This window comes from Dromiciops gliroides, chromosome 3, assembly GCF_019393635.1.
Source record: "Dromiciops gliroides isolate mDroGli1 chromosome 3, mDroGli1.pri, whole genome shotgun sequence".
NCBI lineage: Eukaryota > Metazoa > Chordata > Mammalia > Microbiotheria > Microbiotheriidae > Dromiciops > Dromiciops gliroides.
In genome coordinates this window covers 304,078,434-304,099,967 of record NC_057863.1, presented here as the reverse complement: position 1 = coordinate 304,099,967, position 21,534 = coordinate 304,078,434, and the positions used below count along the sequence as shown (strand labels likewise).

Here is a 21,534-nt window from a genome sequence, read left to right as displayed (position 1 = left end):
AGGCTAATCATCTAACCATCAGATTTCTTAACAGTTGCTTGTATTTTGTATTTAGAGGTGAAGTATAATTTATTCTAGGAGGTTCATTGGTATTATAAAGATAATAGAAGGAAGGAATATTTATTATTTTAAGAAATAAAAGGCCATAAATCAGCCAAGAACTATTACCATTTTTTATAAGAATGGCCTCTTTGGCACATGAGCTTAACTATTGACTGAATAAAAATGAAAAATGCTAAAAATCAGTGTGTGTTGCCTTTAAGAGTTTTTCCTTCATTGGAAAATGAATGAATTATTTATTCATTGAGTACCTACTATAAGCAAGGTTACTGTACTTACTTGGATACCTACTATGGGCAAGGTAACTATGCACGTGACTATGTCATAGGACATAAGGCTGTGTAAGTATAAAGAAGTGTGTATCAGTAGAGAAGCCTCAAAGACCTCCTTAGCAGTACAGTTGGGAATAGAAGATACTGTTCCCCACCTTTGTGAGAATGCTTTCTCTTTGTAGACCAGACTCTGGCTATGGGGAGGTCTACTCTGCATTTATACTGTTAAGGGCTAAAATTCTAGCTAAACTGTCTAAAATATCTAATGAGTGGTCGCCAATAAATTATAAGCTTTAGCAAGAGTTAGGCTTTTAAGCATTTATTAAGGAAAACAAGAATTTGGTAAAGAGAGAGAAAAAGGCCTAGATTCCTATCTATTAAAGGGAGAGCACATTTCTAGCTCCGCTCTCATCAGAGTCCTCAGGAAAGAGAGTGAGACCAAGCCGCCAGTCTCTTCCTTCTTCTTCCCACTAGCCCGCGTCACTTCCTGACGCCAAAGAAAAGACTCCTGGTCTTGCCCTCAAAGACCTTCGCTTCATGGGAGGAACTCTTCTACAGTAAGTCTCCAGTAGGTGGCGTCATTCCAATCGTTACAATACCTAATCTTTAATTCTCATAAGTATGGTGAAGAACCAACATTTAATCTGAGGGAAAGCTGAACTAATCACAGGCTCTCCTCCAGGGGACATCTGATCCCTCAAGGATTTCAAAAATGTACTTCAACAAATATGTATTAAATGCTTCTTCGTTGAGGGCAATTGTTTTAGGCACTGGGAGATGCAAAGGCAAAAACTGAAGTGGTTTTTATTCTTGAGAACTTGTATTCCACTAGGGATATACAGATAAGGACAAGGTGGTATGAAGATAGAAGACTAACAACTAGAGGATTCAGGAAAGACTTTCCATAGGAAGTGGCACCAGAGCTGAGTCTCGAATGAAGCTAGTTATTCTAAAAGTCCCAGGGAAGGAGGGAATGCATTTGAGAGATGGGGGGTAGATGTCCTGTGCAAAGGAAAGGAGGTGATAGATGACATGTTGAGTTTGGGGATAGCTAATAATCTAATTTGGCTGGAATGTATTGTGTGTGAAGTGGAGTGATTTGAAATATTTTTAAAGGCAAGTGGGAACAGGATGGCAAAGGGATTTAAATAACAGGCCGAGGAACTTATCTTTCTGTTACTATCTGTTGGAAGCTACTTTGAAGATTTTTGAGTCTGAGAGAGGCATGGTCAGACCTGTGCCTTAAGCATACTAATTTGGCATATGTGTAGTGAATGGATTGGAGAGGCAAAAGGAATAGAGAAGGTAAGGAAATAAGAGAGTTTGGAAAAGAGAAGGCTAATGTCTTTCTCAGAAACTAGAGCAAAGGAAGAGAGCATGATCGAAGATGTTGATGAGTTTTGAGGTGTGTTGTAGGAGAGGAGGGAAAGTCATGTTAATCCCAGTTTTCTCAGTAAAGCAAGAGAGTGATAGCTGTTTTAAGAAATGGGGCAGGGGGGCAGCTAGGTGGCGCAGTGGATAGAGCACCAGCCCTGGAGTCAGGAGGACCTGAATTCAAATCTGGCCTCAGACACTTGACACCTACTAGCTGTGTGACCCTGGGCAAGTCACTTAACCCCATTTGCCTCATCCAAAAAAAAAAAAAGAAGAAGAAAAGAAAAGAAATGGGACATGAGATGATTCTGAGGTCTCCAGGAGAGAGGGGAAGGTTTGGAACATCTACTATCTGGAGTGTGGTAGTCATGTTGGATTGAATTGGAAAAAGGTAGACAGTTAAGAGGCTATTTTGGTAGTCCAAGTAAGTGCTAATGAAGTCCTGAATTAGGACAATATTTGTTTGAGTGGAGAGATGAGGATAGATTTGAAGGATGTAGATTAGGCATAATTGACAGGATTTGGTAGTTAATTAGGCTATCATATGGGAGAGAGAAGGAAGATTCAGAGGTGACTGAGGTTGGGAACCTGAGTGATTCTAAGAATAGTGGTTCCTTTGAGAGATATAAGAAAGTTTGGAGGGGAGATAGCAAGTTTTAATGGATTCTTTTGTAGACATGTTGAACTTGTGGTGCCAATAGGATAACAGAGTGTAGAATCAGCATATATTGGCTCAGAAAGCTGACTCAATTTTTTTTTTTTTTTAGTGAGGCAATTGGGGTTAAATGACTTGCCCAGGGTCACACAGCTAGTAAGTGTCTGAGGCCGGATTTGAACTCAGGTACTTCTGACTCCAGGGCCAGTGCTCTATCCACTCACTGCGCCACCTAGCTGCCCCCTCAAATTTTTACTGTGAACATTTACACCTCAGAAATATTTAGAGAAAAAATTAGGGATTGATTTGTTGTCTTGTTAAGTGTCTAGACAATAAAGTGAAGGAGAAAATGTTAATGAAGATTCAATTTAAGTGTGTCATTGGGCGGGCAGGGAAAGCCATTTACTAGCACATTCCTGGAGATAATTTAGCAGGCAAATGGGGCTGTGGGATTCTAGTTCGAGAGAAATTAGAACTGTAAATATAGAACTGAGGAGGCCTCTGGATAGAGATGTTAATTAAATCGGTGGGGATTGATAAGGTCTCTAAGAGAAAACTGGAGAGTTAGGAAGTCCCAGTACAGATGCTTAGTAAATATCTGTGCTTCATGTAAAGGAGGAGATTGATGATGAAGCTGAGATGAGGGTCAGAGAGGTAGGAGGAAAGAAGAGAGTCATGTCAAAAAAAGCCAAAGGAGGAGAGTTTATTGGAGAGAGGGGTTGGTTGACAGTATAAGAAGCTGTCTCTTTGAGAGATCTTGGTAGTTTTCGAGAGAGCAGTTTGTCAGTGGTTGGCTTGGAGTCCAGCTTGCAAGGGGGTTGGAAGATGAGAAGGCAGGTGGTGAAGAAACAGGGACTGTGAACACAGGTAACTCTTTAAAGGAGTTTAGCAGTGAAAGGGTGGAGAAGATGTAAGATAATAGCTTTGTAAGATAATGAGACCTAGTGAAGTTTGTATTAAGGATCTGAGAGAATTGAGTTTGTCTGCAGACTGTGGAAAAGGAGCCAGGAGGAAGAAATTTCAAGATAAGAGAGGAGTGGAATGATAGTTATCCAGAAGAAACAGCTCAAAGCAAAAAGCATTTCCTGGAATAGTAAGGTGAGATGTTTACTACAGAAGACTCCACTCCTTATACTTAGAGCACCCTCTCTAACCACCATACCATCAAAAGAGAGATTCTGCAAATATAAAGATTACAGGGGAGGAATTTGCATAGATGAATAATTCACACTTTGAACAAAGCAGGATCTGCTCTGATGTTTTCTGATATTGTCCCCTTGGTATTCCTTGCAGTGTGAGATATTTGGGCTGGATGTGTTGCTCCTCTAGGTTAACTGGAACTATTCTTTGCAGGACATGTTACTCCACTGCTTTTTGCAGGGTCTCTTGCTTTGCTGGATGACCGTAGTGTCTTTTTTTTCCCTTTTTTGGTGAGGCAATTGGGGTTAAGTGACTTGCCCAAGGTCACACAGCTAGTAAGTGTTAAGTGTCTGAGGTCGGATTTGAACTCAGGTCCTCCTGACTCCAGGGCTGGTGCTTTATCCACTGCGCCACCTAGCTGCCCCATGACTGTAGTTTCTGATGTCTGCAGCAGAGGTGTCAAACACATCCTGTAACACTCCAGAGTAAAATGTAATTGGGAAAATTTTAACAAAATAAGTAAAAATACTATAAAATATAGATAACACTACTTCTTAAAACTGTCACTATGCATTCACAAGGATCTTTAGTTTCCCATTTGTATGACACCACTGTCTGCAGCTTTTGGCAAAGCTTATCCTTTTCTGAGATACTGCCAACATCTCTTGGAAAGAATCAGAACCTTTATTCTAGGAGTGGTAGGAAGCCTTCTTACTTCTGCTTCCATAGTATCTTGGCTTTTAGGTTTCTTCCATTCGAGGTATCTGGCTCTCTCCCTTGATAAAACCGTACACATTGAACTGTTTCATAGTGCAAACAGCTTCACTGGGGAGAACTTGACTTTCTGGGTCTCCATTAGCTGGTGCTGATGGGGAGGTAGGGACTGTAGCACTTGCAGAGGAAATTTGCCAGGTCTTACCTCCATGAGGTTTGCTATCCTGAATGATGGCTACATAATTTCTTTTGCCTTTTTCTTTGGTGGATTAACATGAAGAATATGATTACTGCAGCATGATTTAGGGGGTGGGGTGGGGCTGTTGGCTGTATATGTGCTAAGTCAAAAACCTGAGTGTAAAAAAGAATCCGTGTAAAGATAACTAGATTAGGTTTGTACTCAGTGGTTACATACCAGAATGGTGTTTTTGAGAGTAATGCCCCTTAAGGGTAAGGATGTTTGTGTCTCATAGAATGGCAAAGGTACTGGCATTGTGACAAGGAGTGTCTGTTCTTTGTCTTTTAACCTTTTACAATAAGGAATTTAGCTTAAACCTCTTTTGGGGATTTTCTGAGCACTGTAGGATATTCCCTTTGAAACAAGGAAAGAAAAATCCTCCTAGTTTGGTAAGTAAACAAAGAATATGAATATTCTCTGCTATGGAAAGTCCATAGCATTATCTACACATAGGTTGGAAAATTGGGCTGCAAGTATCTGATCAAGATGAAAATAAACAGAAAAAAGGTACAGTATGGTACAGAAAGATGATTTACAATGAAAATATTATTAGATTAGTTTTCAAGAGCAGTACATTATTTGAAGTTAGTATTATATGTAAAATATGGTTGTCATTTCAAACTCAATGAAAAATTAAAAAAATAAACCTTAATCTATTTAATAATGTAATATGATAGCAAAGGATAAGAAAACTGTGTTTTGGGGTAGCTAGGTGGCGCAGTGAATAAAGCACCAGCCCTGGGTTCAGGAGGACCTGAGTTCAAATCCAGCTCAGACACTTGACACTTACTAGCTGTGTGACCCTGGGCAAGTCACTTCATCGCCCCACCTCACCCCCCCCCCAAAAAAGAAAATGGTATTTCTGCTTCTGGTTTATTACAGAAAGCAAAAGTTTTAAAAATTGAAAAATAAAAAATTACCAAATATAAACTACACAATAATATGAAAAAAATGTTGTTGAAGATATTTTAGTAGTATAGATTGAACTGTCCTTTCTTTAAATCTTCATACATACATACACACACACACACACACACACACACACACACACATACAACTGTCCCCACATCTCAGAGAATTTGCATGCTCTTATATTCTTACACAGTGAACCAAGTATAGTGGGATGACCTGAGGTATTTTCTAAAATCACTCATGCTTTAAACTAAGTATTGTTGTCCTTGCAATATATTTCATCTGCTAGGCTAAAATAACTTGAAAACCATTCTTTGAAAATAGCTTTAGTCATTCATGCTTTCTTATTTGACCACTAAAGACCTGGAAAGCAATCAGTAGTTATAGGTTGTGGGAGCATGAGGATTTCACGATCAATAAACAAGTATTGCTTTTCATTTAAAATTCCCTTCTGCATTATTCCCCCTCAGTAAAAGTGTTTAGGTCATCCTTAGACAATTTAAAAGCAAATTGAGTTTTTTCTTTCTTAGAAATGTAAGTTCTAGAATGCATCTTCTTCCAGAAGAAGCCCATTTTATTTGTATTAAAGATATGTTAAGTGTATCTTCCTCCTTTGATTATCTTCAAAACATCATGATATATTTCCCTGCCAAGTTCTCATCTGTACTGCCTGCCTCTCCAGTGATTTTAATACTATGCAGTTGACCTTGATTTTGAAAGTAATTGAACTGCCATGGCTTTCTTCACTATTTACTTTATTCCTGTTTTCTTTCACTGCCTTAAAGAAATTTGAATCTTTTGACTGAATGGCAGCTCTACTAAGAGTATTTTTTGTTTGCTTTTTATAATCTTCAATCCCTACAGCTAAAAGTTTTCCATATATAGCCTTGTAACACTTCTATTCTTTCTAATTGTTTGCAACCCACAAAAAGTTGATGTAGCATTGCCCTTTTATTTTGCTTGCATGTTTTAATTTTTATCTATCTATCTATCTATCTGTCTGTCTGTCTGTCTGTCTATTTATTTATTTATTTTTAGGTGAGGCAGTTGGGGTTAAGTGACTTGCCCAGGATCACACAGCTAGTAAGGCATGTTTTTTATAATATTCCACGCCATGAATTCAGGCATTCTGACATCTTTGTCCTATTTTAGAAATAAGGAGCAGTAATGACCTAGAGTGGAAACTCAGTGAGAAGGGAAGGGGATAGCTAGAAGATACTCTGTATACTTCAAACTGACAAGATTTGATGACTATTCAGTATGAGAAGGGAAGAATAAAGAAGAGGTGATAATTATTCTGAGGATGTGAACCTGTATGACTGGAATGGTGGTTATTCCCCTTGACAGAAATAGGGAAGGTGGAGAGAGGGATGGATCTAGACTGCTGGAATAAATAGTCTTTTAACTTCTCCCTAATATTTTTTTTTTCTTTCCTTTCTCCAGTCCATGTCCTAGACAGCTGAAAAATTGATCTTCCTGAAATACAGGTCTGACCCTATCACTCCTCTGATCAGGAAGCAAAAGTGACTCCCTCTTGTCTCTAAATAAAATACATATGCCTCTGGCATTGGAAGCCCTTCACAAGCTGGTTCCTGTTTATTTTTCCGGACTTATTTCACATCATCATCATTATTAACAATTATAATGACAATTATTATTTACATACTGAATTACTTGCTGTTTCCTATTCTGCTTTAGTGCCTTTATACAGGCTGTCATATCTTCCCTTCATTCTTGTGTTGTTCCTCCCCTCCCTCTCCCCAATCACTGGAATCCGGGAATATTCTCTCTCCTTATCTCTGTCTTTTGAAATTTTGGGTTCTGCTCTAGACTCAGCTCAAGTGCCACCTTCTTTAGGAAGCCTTTCTGGAGTCTCTCAATTATTACCTTTCTCCTTCTCTATCCCCACCCCTAAATTTACATTTTGATGAGACCTCAGAGGACATGGAGCTCAATCCTCTCATTGGTATACGGAGAAAACTGAAGCTGAGAGAGATTAGGTGACTTGCTGAAAGTCAATCAGTCAGTACTTTAAATCCCTAGTTCTTTCCAGGCACTATGCTAGGTGCTGGGAATTCAAGTACAAAAAAATGAGAAAATCCCTACTCTCCAAGGATTTGACATTCTCATGAGAGAAACTGCAAGTGCATATAAGAATATATGCAGCATGAGTATAAAGTTAATAAATACAGATGCATTCGGGAGGAAGAGCATGAGCAGATGTCAGGAACGAAAACTTCATGCAGAAAATGGTTCTTCAATTTCATCTTAAAGGAAGAGACATTCTTTGATGTGGAGATCAAATAGGAGTACATTGCAGACCATGGGGCATCCAAGGCACGGAGATCTGAGATCAAGTTTTGTGTGTGAGGGAAAGTTAAGTGGGGGGGGGCAAGGAGGGGTGGTAAGCATTTATTAACCACTGACCTTGATCCAGGCACTGGGCTAATTGCATTACAAGCATTATCTCGTTTTATCATCATTTAAACAGAATCCCACTTTGTCCAGATCAGTTTGGAAAGGGGTATGATGTCCAGTGAGGTTGGAAAGAGGTTAGGTCCAGGTTGTGGAGGAATTTAAAAGCAAAGTAGAAGAGTTTGTGTTTTATGGCAGGGGAAGTTGGAAGCCACTGGAGTTAAGGTCACATTTGCCGTTAAGGGAAATCACTTAGGTAATTTTTAGTTTTCATAATTTTCCACATGTTGCCAGTTTAAAAAAAAAAACAACAAACAAAACTTCTGGGATAGACACCACGAAAACTTTGTATGAAGGATGAATTGGGGTGGAGAAGATAAGGCGGGAAGTCCATTTGCGGATAGTACAGTTAGGAAGTAATGGGAGCTTGAACTAAGGGGGGAAGATGATGATTTCATCTTTTGATACCCTGAGTTTAAAGTGTCTCCAGGACATATAACCTGAATTGACACAGTGATAGTTGGTAATTTAGAAATGAAGTTCAAGTGAGAGACTGGGACTGTATAGATAATTCTAGTGGCCATCTGCATAGAGATGGTAGTTAGAGTCCAGGAAAGAACCCTAGGGAAAACACCCACAGCGAGGAGACATGAATGACATGTATAACATCCAAAAAGAGACTGAGAAAGGAGTGGTCAGACAGGTAGGAGGGGAGCCAGGAAAGCAGAGTTACCAAGGAAGAGAGGGTGGTTCATAGTGTCAAAGTCAATATTAGCATTTATTAAACACCTGCTGTCTTTTAGCCATTGTGTAAGCACTGTCAAATGTAGCAGATATGTGGAGAATGATTAAGTTTGAGAAAATACTATCAGATTTAGTGATTAAATTAGATCATTGGTAACTTTGGAGAAGATAGTTTCAATTGAATAAAGTTTGAAGCCAGCTTGCAATGGATTGAGGTGTGAGAGGAGTGGAGGCATTGAACTTGGCTGAGAAAGACAAGGGAAATTAGATCTTGATGAAATGATATAGTCCAGTGAAGTTTTTTTTTTTTAAGTATGGGGAAGACCGGGGTGTATTTGATGTCGTAGAGAAGAAACTAGTTGATAAAGAGAGGTTGTAAATTACAGAAAAGTTGCGGGGTGATTGATGATGTAATCTGCTGGAGAATACAGGAGGGGATGAGATTAAATGCACACAGAGATGGGTTGATCTTGACCAGGAAAAGGGCGGTGCCTTTGGCATAGCCAAGGGGAAAGGAGGAAAGAGTGGGAGATATCAAGCAGTTTTGAGATGAAAATGGCAAAAGAAGGCGCTCTCTTGAAACGACCTCAATTTTTAAAGGGATCAGGGCCTCAGGTGTGGGGATAGGGGATTGGAGGGGGCTTGGATAAGGAAGCTAAGTTTTACAATAGTTTCTTGGGGAGGGGAGTTAGGGAATTAATTAGAAAATTATAAAAGGAATTCATCACTACAATGTTTGCCCAGTTGGGGCTGGATAACACAAATTTGTAATGTACCCAAGCAGTGCAATGGAGCTTTCCCCTAACTTCTCAGTGACTAATGAGTAGTAGAAGAGGTAGAGCAGTGATGAGACAAGGAGGCCAAGATCTCAAGAGGAGAATTGTAGAGTTGAAATAGTGAGGGGTTGGGTTGAAGTTGGAGGAGAGTAAAGCCAGAGCCAGGGATGATGAACTAAGAAAGTCTTGAGAGGTAGAAGGGCTCGGTCATCAGAACAGGTTTAGGAGGGGGCTGAGGTATAAAGAGAGATGGGATGATAAGTAGATATGGTCAGGCAGGGGAATGATAAAGCGGGTGTAAGCTGGTCAGGGCATGGGTTGGCATCCACAACTGGGTGGTAGTTGTTGGGAGAGTCCTGGGACAGTGGTTCCTTGGGCTACAGAGGGGGCTGCTGGGGAACCTTGCTACCAAGTTTATGAGGCAGGATTTGGACTTGGGTCTTTCTTACTTCAAACCCATTACTTTGCACATATTTGCATTTATATATCTGTGTGCAGGCTGTTTTTTTGAGTAGGGACTCTTCAATTTTGTCTTTATTTCCACCGTCTAGTACAGTACCTGGCATATTAGGTACTTGTGGAATTGAATTATTGAACTTTTGTTAAACAGACATACCAGAGCTTATGCAATAGAAGGAAGTATGTCCATTAAAATGCTTTCCTCCGTAGTCTACACTTAATTCAGATGGTATTTCTGTTGTTTTAAACATTGTGGAACGCATTTTTTGGAATTGCTTTTAGAGCCAGTTTACCAGTCACATATGATTTGGTCAACCACAAACATTTATTTAGCACTTACCAGGGGCCCAGCAACCATGCATGAAACACTATTTAGGTCTTTGACCTTTATTTTTTGTCATTCTTTCTGCTTTAGTGTTGATTTCTCACTCTCTTACACCCTGTCCCCTCCTACCCACTCTCCTCCTTTGAGCCAACAGTCTGTGGACCCCCTGGGAGAGGGCCTTTGTGAACTGAAACACCCTGGGGAGAGGGGCTCTGGGGCTGGCTTGAAACAGAAGCCAGGAAGAAAGTCATTTAGCATATCAAAAAAGCAAATGACTGAAAGTTCATCTGTCTGCTTTAAATTAATAAAATGGAACACTGATAAGTAGAGAATTTGAAATTTACAACCTTCATTGTCTCTTTGAATGAGTTATTTTTATTTTTTTTCAATAAAATGATAGTTTACTTACCATTTCAAAACTTTCAGTATTACCAGTTATTTTACTTGGATGGCTGTGGAATATTAATTATAAATATATTGCTAATACCTACATTCTGCTGTGTTATGCATGATGGGTATATAAAACTAATATACTTTTAATAATTTCTTAGGCAAATACTGTGGTCTGGGGTTGCAACTGAACCATTCGATTGAATCAAAAAGCAATGAAATGACAGTGCTATTCATGAGTGGAACCCATGTTTCTGGACGTGGATTTCTGGCTTCCTATTCAATTACAGATAAACCAGGTAATTTTTAGTTTTCATAATTTTCCACATGTTGCCAGTTTAAAAAATAAACAAACAAAACTTCTGGGATAGACACCACCAAAACTTTGTTCTGTGTGTTGGTGGTAAAACTAGTAAGCCTCTTTCAGGTTTGATTGAAATGACTTAAAATGTTGTGTGCTATCCCTAAAAGCCCTTTCCTCAAAAGAGGAATACCAGTTTTATCATTTCAATCTCATAAAAAATGATATTTAGGAACAATTTTAATATAATATAAATTTAAAGTTCATATGTAAACATACTACTTCATATCTGTTTGACAATGGTCAAATAGAATGAATTTTTTAATTACAAAATGTATACTTGGATTTTTATAAAAATAAAGCTACATTTATATTTTAAAACAAGTTTAGCTGTTTATTTTGTGCAATCAATATGTGTAATGTTTGTTAATCTCAGTTCTTTGGACATTAGGAATTCTGAAAATAGCCACCCATCTTCATAAGTCTAGTAGGAATAACAAATGAAAGAAAGAAAGGTACCAATGAAACCAAGAAAGTGTATCTTTTTTTTGGTGAGGCAATTGGGGTTAAGTGACTTGCCCAGGGTCACACAGCTAGTAAGTGTTAAGTGTCTGAGGTCGGATCTGAACTCAGGTCCTCCTGAATCTAGGGCCAGTACTCTATCCACTGTACCACCTAGCTGCTCCAAAAGTGTATCTTTTTGAAGCCATCAGAAGAGAGGATAAAGATATCAAGGACACAGGAGGTGGTCAAAAGTGTCACTGAGAAAAGGCTCTTGATTTTAGCTAGTAGGAGATGGCCTTTTTATGAATGGAAGATAATTTGCAAGGGTTTGTGGTAGCAGTTTAGATGTATTTATTAGAAAGATCACTATGAATATGGAAATTAGAGAGGATAATGGCAGATTCTGGGAGGGAGGGAGGAAGGTAAATGGGGATGGGGGGAGAGGGAGAGAGAATACCTAGAGATTGGTATATTGTAAAACCAAAGATGGTGAGACAGTGATGTTTTCAGATGATTTGAACTTGGAAGGAGGAAAGATTGTTGAGGAATATAGCAAAGTAATAGTCTAGAAGTGCTACTAGGGGATAAGGAGTATATTGATCCCTCCTCCCCTTATCCTCTTGAAGGGAAGCTGGGAAGAGCAACTTCCCTTTAGAGGAAGATAAAAGGCATGTGTTATGCTTTGTGGGAAGCCAGGATTCTGTTATGACAGGGGATATGCTTGGCAAAAAGTTTAAGATGAAGAATAGTTTGCTTATAGTAGAGCAAGAGGATTCCAAGGGTTAAAGAAAACTTTGAGAATGGTAGAAGACTCATAGGTGCTAGAGGGGGTGGTATTTGAACAATTGCCAAGTCTTGAACATTTTCTCATTACAAAATGTCTTTTATCCATGCCCTTTTACTTCAGGCCTTCATAACCCCTCAAATGGATTATTATAATACTTTATCTCTTGATCTATCTGCTACTAACTTTCTACTCTCAATCTATCCACCACACAGTTGCTAAGTTGCTGTTCCTAAAGCACAGGTCCATCTGTGACACCCCCAACCCGATCAAGAAGTTCAGTGGCTCTCCGGTTGCTTCTATAGGATGAAGTTTTTAGAATTACATATGTTCCATAAAGCCTTCCTTAATCCTCCTCACCCCTTTCCTGTATGCACTAGATTAAATTCAAGTTTTTTAAAAAGTTGTTCTTTTTTGTTTATATCAGCTTTATTGCAATGTTCCCTTTCTCTCTCCTTTAACAAAAAATAAAATAGAAAAAAACTTTAGTAAAACTAACCAGCATGAGGCGGATAGGTGGCGCAGTGGATAAAGCACCAGCCCTGGATTCAGGAGTACCTGAGTTCAAATCCGGCCTCAGACACTTACTAGCTGTGTGACCCTGGGCAAGTCACTTAACCCCAATTGCCTCACTAAAAACAAACAAACAAAAAACTAACCAGCACATCCACTAAGTCCCACAGTGTATGCAGTGTTCCATACTGTGAGGGAAAAAATTTGATATACGGAGCATATTAGGGTGACTCGCCTTAATATTGGGGTCCCGAACATATGAGGGATTCTTTTAGGTTTAATTTCCCCTTTGAACTTTCCTTTTTATATATTCCTCCCAGGCCAATAAGAAAAGGAGCTTCTGAGCTTTAGTTCATAAAGGATCAGGTTTTATTACTTGGGAATTAATTAAACCACAAAGGTGAAACCAATTAAGGAAATAAGGAAGTAGAAACACAAATAGATAGTCTTAACTCTAAGCTTAGTTCATGAAATCCCAGAGCGTTCCCAATTAAGCTAGTTCAAAGGAATTTAGGGTTTTCCATAAATGACTCACCAACCCCAGGGTCAGTATGCAGTTTTCCTGCACCACGCTGAGACCCAGACCGCTAACACGCCGCCATGCCAAGCGCCACCAGACTGACTGCCAGGCCAAAAAGCCCGAACTCCTTGAACACGCCCCGCCTCCCAGAAGTTCCCTCCCTTCCGGTCTCATTCCGTTTTTTTCCTCCCACAAAAAGGGAGGTCCTTCTCAGTAGCATATGTAATCTCAGGGTGGGCCAGGTGTGGCCCCTCCCAAACGATTCAGCTAAAACTTTCAATATTAATCTTTACCACAAATAATTTTTACCACAATACCCATAGCCCCCAATTTCTGCAAAAATCTCTTCTTTGGAGGCCATGCTGATCATTATAATTTAACAGTATTCAGTTTGAATTGTTCTGTTGCTGGCTTTTCCATTTACATTGTAGTTTGTGTCTTGTCTTCCTGGCTCTGCTTCCTTTACTTTTTTTGTTTGTTTTGTTTGTTTTTGCAGGGCAATGTGGGTTAAGTGACTTGCCCAGGGTCACACAGCTAGTGTCAAGCGTCTGAGGCCGGATTTGAACTCAGGTCCTCCTGAATCCAGGGCCAGTGCTTTATCGACTGTGCCACCTAGCTGCACCCTGCTTCCTTTACTTTTCATCGGTTTATATGTCTTCCCCTGCCTCTTTGTATTCTTCATAATTATTGTTTATTGCAGTGTAACTATTCCATTACATTCATACACCTGAGCTCCTTTTGCTGTTCCCCAGTCAGTGGGCTTTTACTTTATCTCTAGTTCTTTGCTACTATAAAAAGTGCTCCTGTGAATATTTTGGTGTATTTGGCTCCTTTTTATCATTGACCTTCTTGGGGTGTATGCTTACATCTACCAGAAAAATTTCTGAATCAAAGGGTGTGGACATTTTATTCACTCTCTTAATTCATTTCAAATTGCTTTCCAGAATGGTCAGACCAATTCATAACCAAACTGTATTTTAAAGAAATCTAATGATGCCACTTTTACAACCTTTTTTGGTAGACTTTTTCATTATTTCATTACTCTTGTAGTCAGGAAGTTTTTCCTTTTGTTCCTCTATCATCCTGATGTACAGAGTCTCAGCTCCTAGGATCTTTATCTCACTTTATCACAGGGTCCTTAGTATTACCCCAAGTTATTCTGCCTCCATTATTTTTAACTCAGAAATTCTTGTTTATGATCATTATTTCCTGACCTTCCATGTTTCCCTCTGATTCTCCTCTGGCCTCTCTTCTCCCTTCACAGCCTTGACCCCAGAAGTAGCCAATTCAGTTTTGCACTGTTTTCATCCCTAAGTCCTTTGCCTCACTTGTCTTGTCATTTATGCCTTCCCTATTCTTCAGTCTTGGGTTGCACAACCATCTGTCTTCTCTGTACCCTAACTCTACTACTGGAGCAAGGCATACAACCTTGTCATGCGTTTCCATTACAGATTCATATTATCTGACATGAACTAGGCCATTTACTGCTGTATTTCAATACTTTTATTCTTTCCTGAATGATTCCCTAGCATGATTCCCACAGTAGTTTTCTCAAGCCTTCTTCACAAGTTTTTAATGCTACCACAAAATCTTGTCTTTCAGCAAACGGCCTTGACTTTTACTTTACTGAAAAATGTGAGGTCTTTTGTTGTTTACTCCCTCGTATGTACCTTACAGTATTTACCTAAGGTAAACTCCAGCTTACCTCAAACCACTTAGTTTGTTTTTGTGACTTTTATCCACTGCTCCTGGCTCTGACCTGTGGTGCCAAAAGCAAGCCTATTCAGACTTCCATATGGCAACTCTTTCAAAACTTGAAGATGATTATCACGGTCCTTATCCCCAACCTCTACCAAGTTTTCGGTTCACCAGGTTAAACATTGTCATTTCTTTCAGTCAGTTCACATATGGCATAAACTTGAGGCCCCTCACCATCTGGATTGCTTTCTCTGAACACCCTCCAGATTATCAGTGTCATTCCTAAAATGTGTTGCCCAGAACTGAACACAAGCCTCTAGATGTGATTGGATCAGAGCAGAGTACATTCCAAGGGCGAGAGTTATTTCAGTGATTTACTATGTGTTTAATATTGTGACGGAAAGGATATGAAGCTAGAATAGGGAATGAACTAGGAGAAAAGAAATGAGAATGAAGACAAGTGTAGAAGGAAGAAGATTTGTGGTATTTATGGAAGGAGTAGAGATGGTGGTGAGAGGGTGACATTTTGGAGTAAAGGATCTCAAAGCTGGAGTAGTTCAAGCAATAATGAGGTCCACAGTACTACATCTCCACTCCAGTCATTGATGCAGTCTAAGTTGAGTGTATATATAAGACATGAAAACTGAGGAAGTTAAGAACCAGAGAGATCATTGTGCTACGTCTTTCTAAAGGACTCTGGAAATCCCATTAATTGGTTAATTGAATAAAGGATCAAATTATATTTTGTATGAAGAAATTATCTTCCTGTTCTGTCTTCTATTTAGTGATTATAGTAACTTTATCATATTAAATTTGTTTTGAAGTGTGAGGGATGTACAAACTCAGGCTTTTCATCCTTTGGAGGCAGATAAATCAGTGTCTAAAACATGCAGAATGCCGCATCTATCAGCTTTATAAAATAGCTAAATTGCACACATAAAACTATGAAAGTTGGTTACAAAATCCTTAAATATATTTATGATTATATAATTACTTCAGGTAGCTAACATGCTGTCATTTGGCTATTTTAAAGAAAATATTTTATAAGACTATATTTTATGCAGTTATATGCTCTTTGGATTGATTTGCTAGTTTTTATCTTATGATACTTATGAATTTAAGTGCAGCTAAGCTTTTAAATAAATAGTTCATTAAAGAAGTTATTAAATTTCCAACCTTTTTCATTTTTCTTCCATTTAAGACTACAGTTTTACTTAAACTCTTGTTGAAAGAATATTTATCAGTGCTATTAAGGATATTATTTTCCAACTAGAGAGCTTTTTCAGAAAAACCTGATGCTTATTGACTCATATTACCTAATAGTAGAATTACTTAATTGTGAATACAAAACTGGTAGAAAAATCTAAATTGTGAAAAATATAAATACTGATTTCATGGTTCTGTAGACCTCTGTATAGTCAACATGGATAGTTGTACCCAAACTTGTTTTAGCCTGTACTTTAAAAATTTAATTAAGTATTGTTGTTTGTCATATCAGTCAATCAGTCAATTAATACACATTTATTAATCACCTGTTACATGCCAGGCACTATGCTAACAATCAGGTATACAAAAAGAGGCAAAACAATAGTCCTTGCCTTCAGGGAGTTCACCAATATAATGGGGGAAACAGCATGTAAACAAATATATGCAAACAAGCCATATGTAGGATAAACAGTAAATAATTAACAGAGGGGAAGCCTAGAATTAAGCGGGGTTGGGAAAGGCTTCCAGTAGAAGACAGGATCTTAGCTGGGGCTTGTAGGAATGCAGGAAAGTCAGTAGGTGAAGATGAGGAAGGAAGCACAGGAAAACAACCAGAGAAAATGTTCAGCAAGAGATGGAGGATTGTGTTTATGGAACAGCCGGGAGGCCTGTGTCATTGGATAGAAGAGTATATGATGGGGAGTAGGAAGAAGAAGACTAGAAAAGTAGGAGGGAGCTGGGTCATAAAGAACTTTAAATGCAAACAGAGATCTTGGAGACCATAGGGAGCCACTGTATTGAGTGGGGGAGGGACCTGGTCAGACGTGTAAATCACATTCGTGGTTAGATTGAGGATGGATTGGAGTGGGGAGAGTCTTGAGGCAGGCAGATCCACCAGCAGGATATTTTGGTGGCTTGAGGTGATGAAGACCTGCACTAGAGTAGTAGCAGTGTCAGAAGAGAGAAGAAGGCATATTGGAGAGATGTTATAAAGGTGTACCAAAACAATTACCATTCTCTCTTTTGTCTCCTTTTATTCTGTTGTTTGTAACCAAATTGCTAAGGGCATCTTTGTTACATATAAGGAGATATTGTTAGCTAAGAAATAGTTCTTACTTAAATTTGGCATTTTTAGTAGAAATTTCATTTTCAGCTTTTATTAAACACTTATCCACATCAATAAACAATGTATACATTATGGTCCTAGGTAGTATGGTAGTGATCAGATAAAATATATGGGGTATGTGGGAGAAATCTTTTCCCCATTATCAAGAAACTTAAAATATAAATGCTGTTTAAATCATGCAGTATTTCCTTGAGTCTTTTTTTTTTTAATAAATTAGGGTTCCTGAAAATTATAAATTCTTTGTGGGACTGCGCTCTACCATATTCATGTAACTTTTTTTCATTTTGTTTTTCTAGATATGATTACTTGCTTAGATACTGCAACTAATTTTTTGGAGCCTGAGTTCAGGTAAGTTCAAATTTTGCACTTTGCTTTATTTAGTTTTTGTTTCGTATGTACCATTTTGATCCAAATACTATTAAATTGATAGATACATCACATGAGATCATTATTCTTCTGAGACTCTGTAACAATTAGCATTTTTGCCATATTTTAAAAAAAATAGGGGGCAGCTAGGTGGTGCAGTGGATAGAGCACCAGCTCTGGAGTCAGGAGGACATGAGTTCAAACCCAGCTTCAGACACTTAATACTTACTAGCTGTGTGACCCTGGGCAAGTCACTTAACCCCAATTGCCTCACTTAAAAAAAAATAGGTTACAGTGTATACCTTAATATAATATTTTGAACTTTCCCAAATTAAAATTGACATCTTGGTCTAACTGAAAATAATAAATACTTCATTCCTTTATAATGATCCTCTGAGATGGACAAGGCAGATATATTATTATGCCCATTTTACAGATGAATAAACTGAGAAAAAGGATGACATGAATTTAAAAACCAGAGAATTATTTCTTCAGTGCTTTGAAAAAAGATTTATGATGTAAGATAAGGGAAAGGTAGAAAAAGAATTTTAATGGTTAAATCATATTTATGTATGTTTTATAAAAATATAAAGCACTATTATTGAGCTTATATTGGATCCTTTGAACTCCTTATTTTTTTCAATGCGACTTAGCTTTCTTTTTCTGCCTTTGATTTTTTTATACTGTTGTATTTATTCATTGTATTATCCCCATAAGTGCGTGCTTTATATTTTACTAGAAAGTATGCCTATTCACAAAGTCTACCCACCTACACGAAAATTAGGAGTAACATGTAGGGTATTATGAACTATCCGTCCTCTTTAATTGTACTTCAATTAATAGTATTATAAATTTTTCCTTAATTAGGAATTGGTTCCACTGCTTTTTTTTTTTTTTACTTTGGAAGTTCACAACATAAAGTATCTTTTAAATAGATTAGATATTGTTTTTTTTTTAGGTCACTCTTTTATATTCCTGATTGCTGTCTTTCAAAGTTTGTTGACATTTCAGTTAGTTTTAGTATTTCCAGGTTTTTATAGTTACGATCCAGACATTTACAGCTAGAATAGTTATCTACTATAGCAGAACATGGCAGTTAAACACGAATATCACTGACTTCTAATTTCCAGAGTGCAAAAATAATGGTTTTTTAAGTGGGTAAATAATAAGTTGTGGTATCACAGTTAGTTAAATCATATCATTTTAAGGTTAGAAAGGACTTTTTAACACCCAGTTGATACTCTCATTTTACAGATTTAGTATTACTTAATGGTTTTCTGAGTTCTTCAGCGATAGTAGAGATATCAGATGGGTGTTGTGGATAAAGCCTCAGACCCTTACTAGCTGTGTGACTCTGGACAAATCACTTAATCCTTGTTTGGCTCAGTTTCCTTATCTCTTAAAATGGGCATAGTAATAGCACCTACCTCCCAGGGTTGTTGTGAGTGTCAAATGAGATAATAATTGTTAAAACTTTTAGCACAGTGTCTGACACGTACATAGTAAGTGCAATATAAATGTAAACTGTTATTATTATGAGCAGTAATAAATTACTAAGAACTAATCATATCACACTGTCATTTATTTTTTGGTAGATCATCATTCTAATTATTCTTTTTTTTTAAAAAAGCCAAATAAAATCCCTTTTTATTTCTATCAATAGTACTCTTTTCTCCCCTTTTAAAAATTTTTCTTTTCTTCTTATGAACTTAACCAGCATCAACAAACATGATCATTTCCTTATAAAAAAGAACTTTAAAAGAGTACCATAAATGACACCATAAATCTCTTACATACAACTTGAAGTATATATTAAATTTCATACTATAGCACTAGCACTACCCTGCTTGGATTCTTGTTCCCCCTTGTGTATTTTTAAAAACATTTCGTTGACACTTTCTTTCATCAGTCTCTACTCACCCACTCACCTCCACAGCTTCCCCTCACCCCCAATAGAATAAAAGCTGCTCATTGTAACAGATGTAGTCAAACAAAACAAATTTATCCATAGGCGTGTCTGTCTCTACACACTCTTAAGAAACATGGCGACTGAATCTCACAACATGAGTTTCATAGGTGACCAGCAGCTGTGGGGAAAACACTACTCCTAAGATATCAATGCTGTTTGCAATTCACATGTTGAACCTGAACACCTAATTGACTTAAAGTAATGTTGTTGGCGGAAGGCATAATAGCACACACTCTTTAAACTGTTTTCATCTTTCAGTAAGTACTGTCCGGCAGGCTGCCTCATTCCTTTTGCTGAGATTTCTGGAACTATTCCTCATGGATATAGAGATGTAAGTTGGATATGGATTTTATTTTAAAAGTTCTACTTTGTAATACGTTGTTTTGTTTTTTTTTAAATCCAGACCAGGTGTACATTTTTCTAACCTTTTAATGAATCCTCTTTTGTAGGAATTGGTGCTTTATTTTTAAAAATTTCTTTATTCCTGCTAATGTAGTCATTCTTTTAATCCACAAAGTTTGCAACCTAGGATTCCTCCTTGACTTTTCACTTACATTTGTATATCTAATCAGTTGCCATACATTCTCAGTTCTACCTGCTGAACATCTCTTGCATTTGGGCCCTTCTCTTCATCACTTTCATCTAGGACCTCATCACCTTTTGTCTCGTCTTTTGCTATAGCCTCCTAATAGTTCTCCCCCTGCCCCAAGCCATTCTCCCCTTCTCCATTCCATCTTTCCCATGGCTGCCAGAGTGATATTCCTAAAGTTGCAGTGCTGCCTGCCACTCCCCTTCTCAGGAATTTTCATTGGTTCTCTGTTGCCTTTAGGATAAAATACAGCTTATCTGGCATTTAAAGTCTTTTGGATTCTAGCTCCACCCTACATTTTGAAGCTTATTAAATATTACTTTTACTACTTGCCATTCCCTGGATAAGAGGTTTTATTTTCTGCCATGGTGTATGTGCACAGGCTGTCCAGCATGCTTGGAATGCTCTCATTACTCACTAACTGTTGGAGTTTTTACACCTCTGGTGCCACCTCCTTCAAGATTCTCTGCCTGATTCCCCTAGTGGTTAGTGTTCCTCATGACCCCAAATCACTGTGTATTTACCTGTCTGTGAACATGTTGCATCTCCTTAGTAGAATGTCAGTGCTTGGAGGGTAGGGATATCTCCCTTTTTAATTTGTCTCCTGCTCTTTGCCTAGGACAGTGCCTGTGATTTAGCAAGCATTTAATAAATGCTTTGTTGATTCCAACTGGCAACTATCTATATGTTATTCACATTATGGAGAAAATCTGTCATATTTTATAAACTGCAGATTAAATAGTTAAAATAGACTAAATATGTTGTTTGTAACAGAAATAATCAAAAGAAAACTAATCTTGAGTATTTCCTCTTCTTTTCTCCAAGTCATCTTCACTTTGCATGGCTGGTATACATGCAGGAGTTGTGTCAAATAATCTGGGTGGCCAGATCAGTGTTGTAATCAGCAAAGGGATACCATACTATGAAAGTTCTTTGGCTAATAATGTCACCTCTGTAGTGTAAGTATTTTTGCCATGTTGTGGATTTTTATTGGGAGTGTTGGGGAGAGTTTTTATTCTAGTAATAGCAATTCTGTACATACCAAATGTTCATAAAATGAACATTCAAGGCATTTTGAGAATAAGATATTTTCACATATATTATACCTATATCAATCAAAGGCTCTTTTTGTGTCAAAGATCCCTTGGGCAGTCTGGTGAAACTTATGGGTCCTTTCTTAGAATAATGTTGTTGTTATTTTTAAAATTAAGAATTGAAGGAAATACTAAATTTCTTTTAGATTAATGAAAAATAAAGATGTAATTTATTTCTCATTCAATTTTTCATACCCTCTGGTCGCTGTCTATGGACTCCTTTTGGACTCTGTGGGCAGATCAGGGTAAAAAGAACCCCTGATGTAAATAGAGAATAAATGGATCACTGTTCTAGCATGTTATTTCCAAACTACCCCTTAACATTTTTATGGAAGTAGCATCAATGAGAATCAATATCTGTGTGCTGTAATTATGACTTTATGTTTTGTG

At 37.8% G+C, this 21,534-nt stretch overlaps 1 protein-coding gene across 1 annotated transcript in view; it reads left to right on the top strand.

Moving 5' to 3' along the window:
* DCBLD2 (discoidin, CUB and LCCL domain containing 2) overlaps nucleotides 1-21,534 on the top strand; it is an 84,621-nt gene that overhangs the window by 29,836 nt on the left and 33,251 nt on the right. The window contains exons 3-6 of the mRNA XM_043996961.1: nucleotides 10,636-10,773; nucleotides 17,423-17,474; nucleotides 19,720-19,792; nucleotides 20,876-21,009. Of these exons, the coding sequence (XP_043852896.1) occupies nucleotides 10,636-10,773; nucleotides 17,423-17,474; nucleotides 19,720-19,792; nucleotides 20,876-21,009 (397 nt within the window). The remainder of the gene's footprint in view (nucleotides 1-10,635; nucleotides 10,774-17,422; nucleotides 17,475-19,719; nucleotides 19,793-20,875; nucleotides 21,010-21,534) is intronic.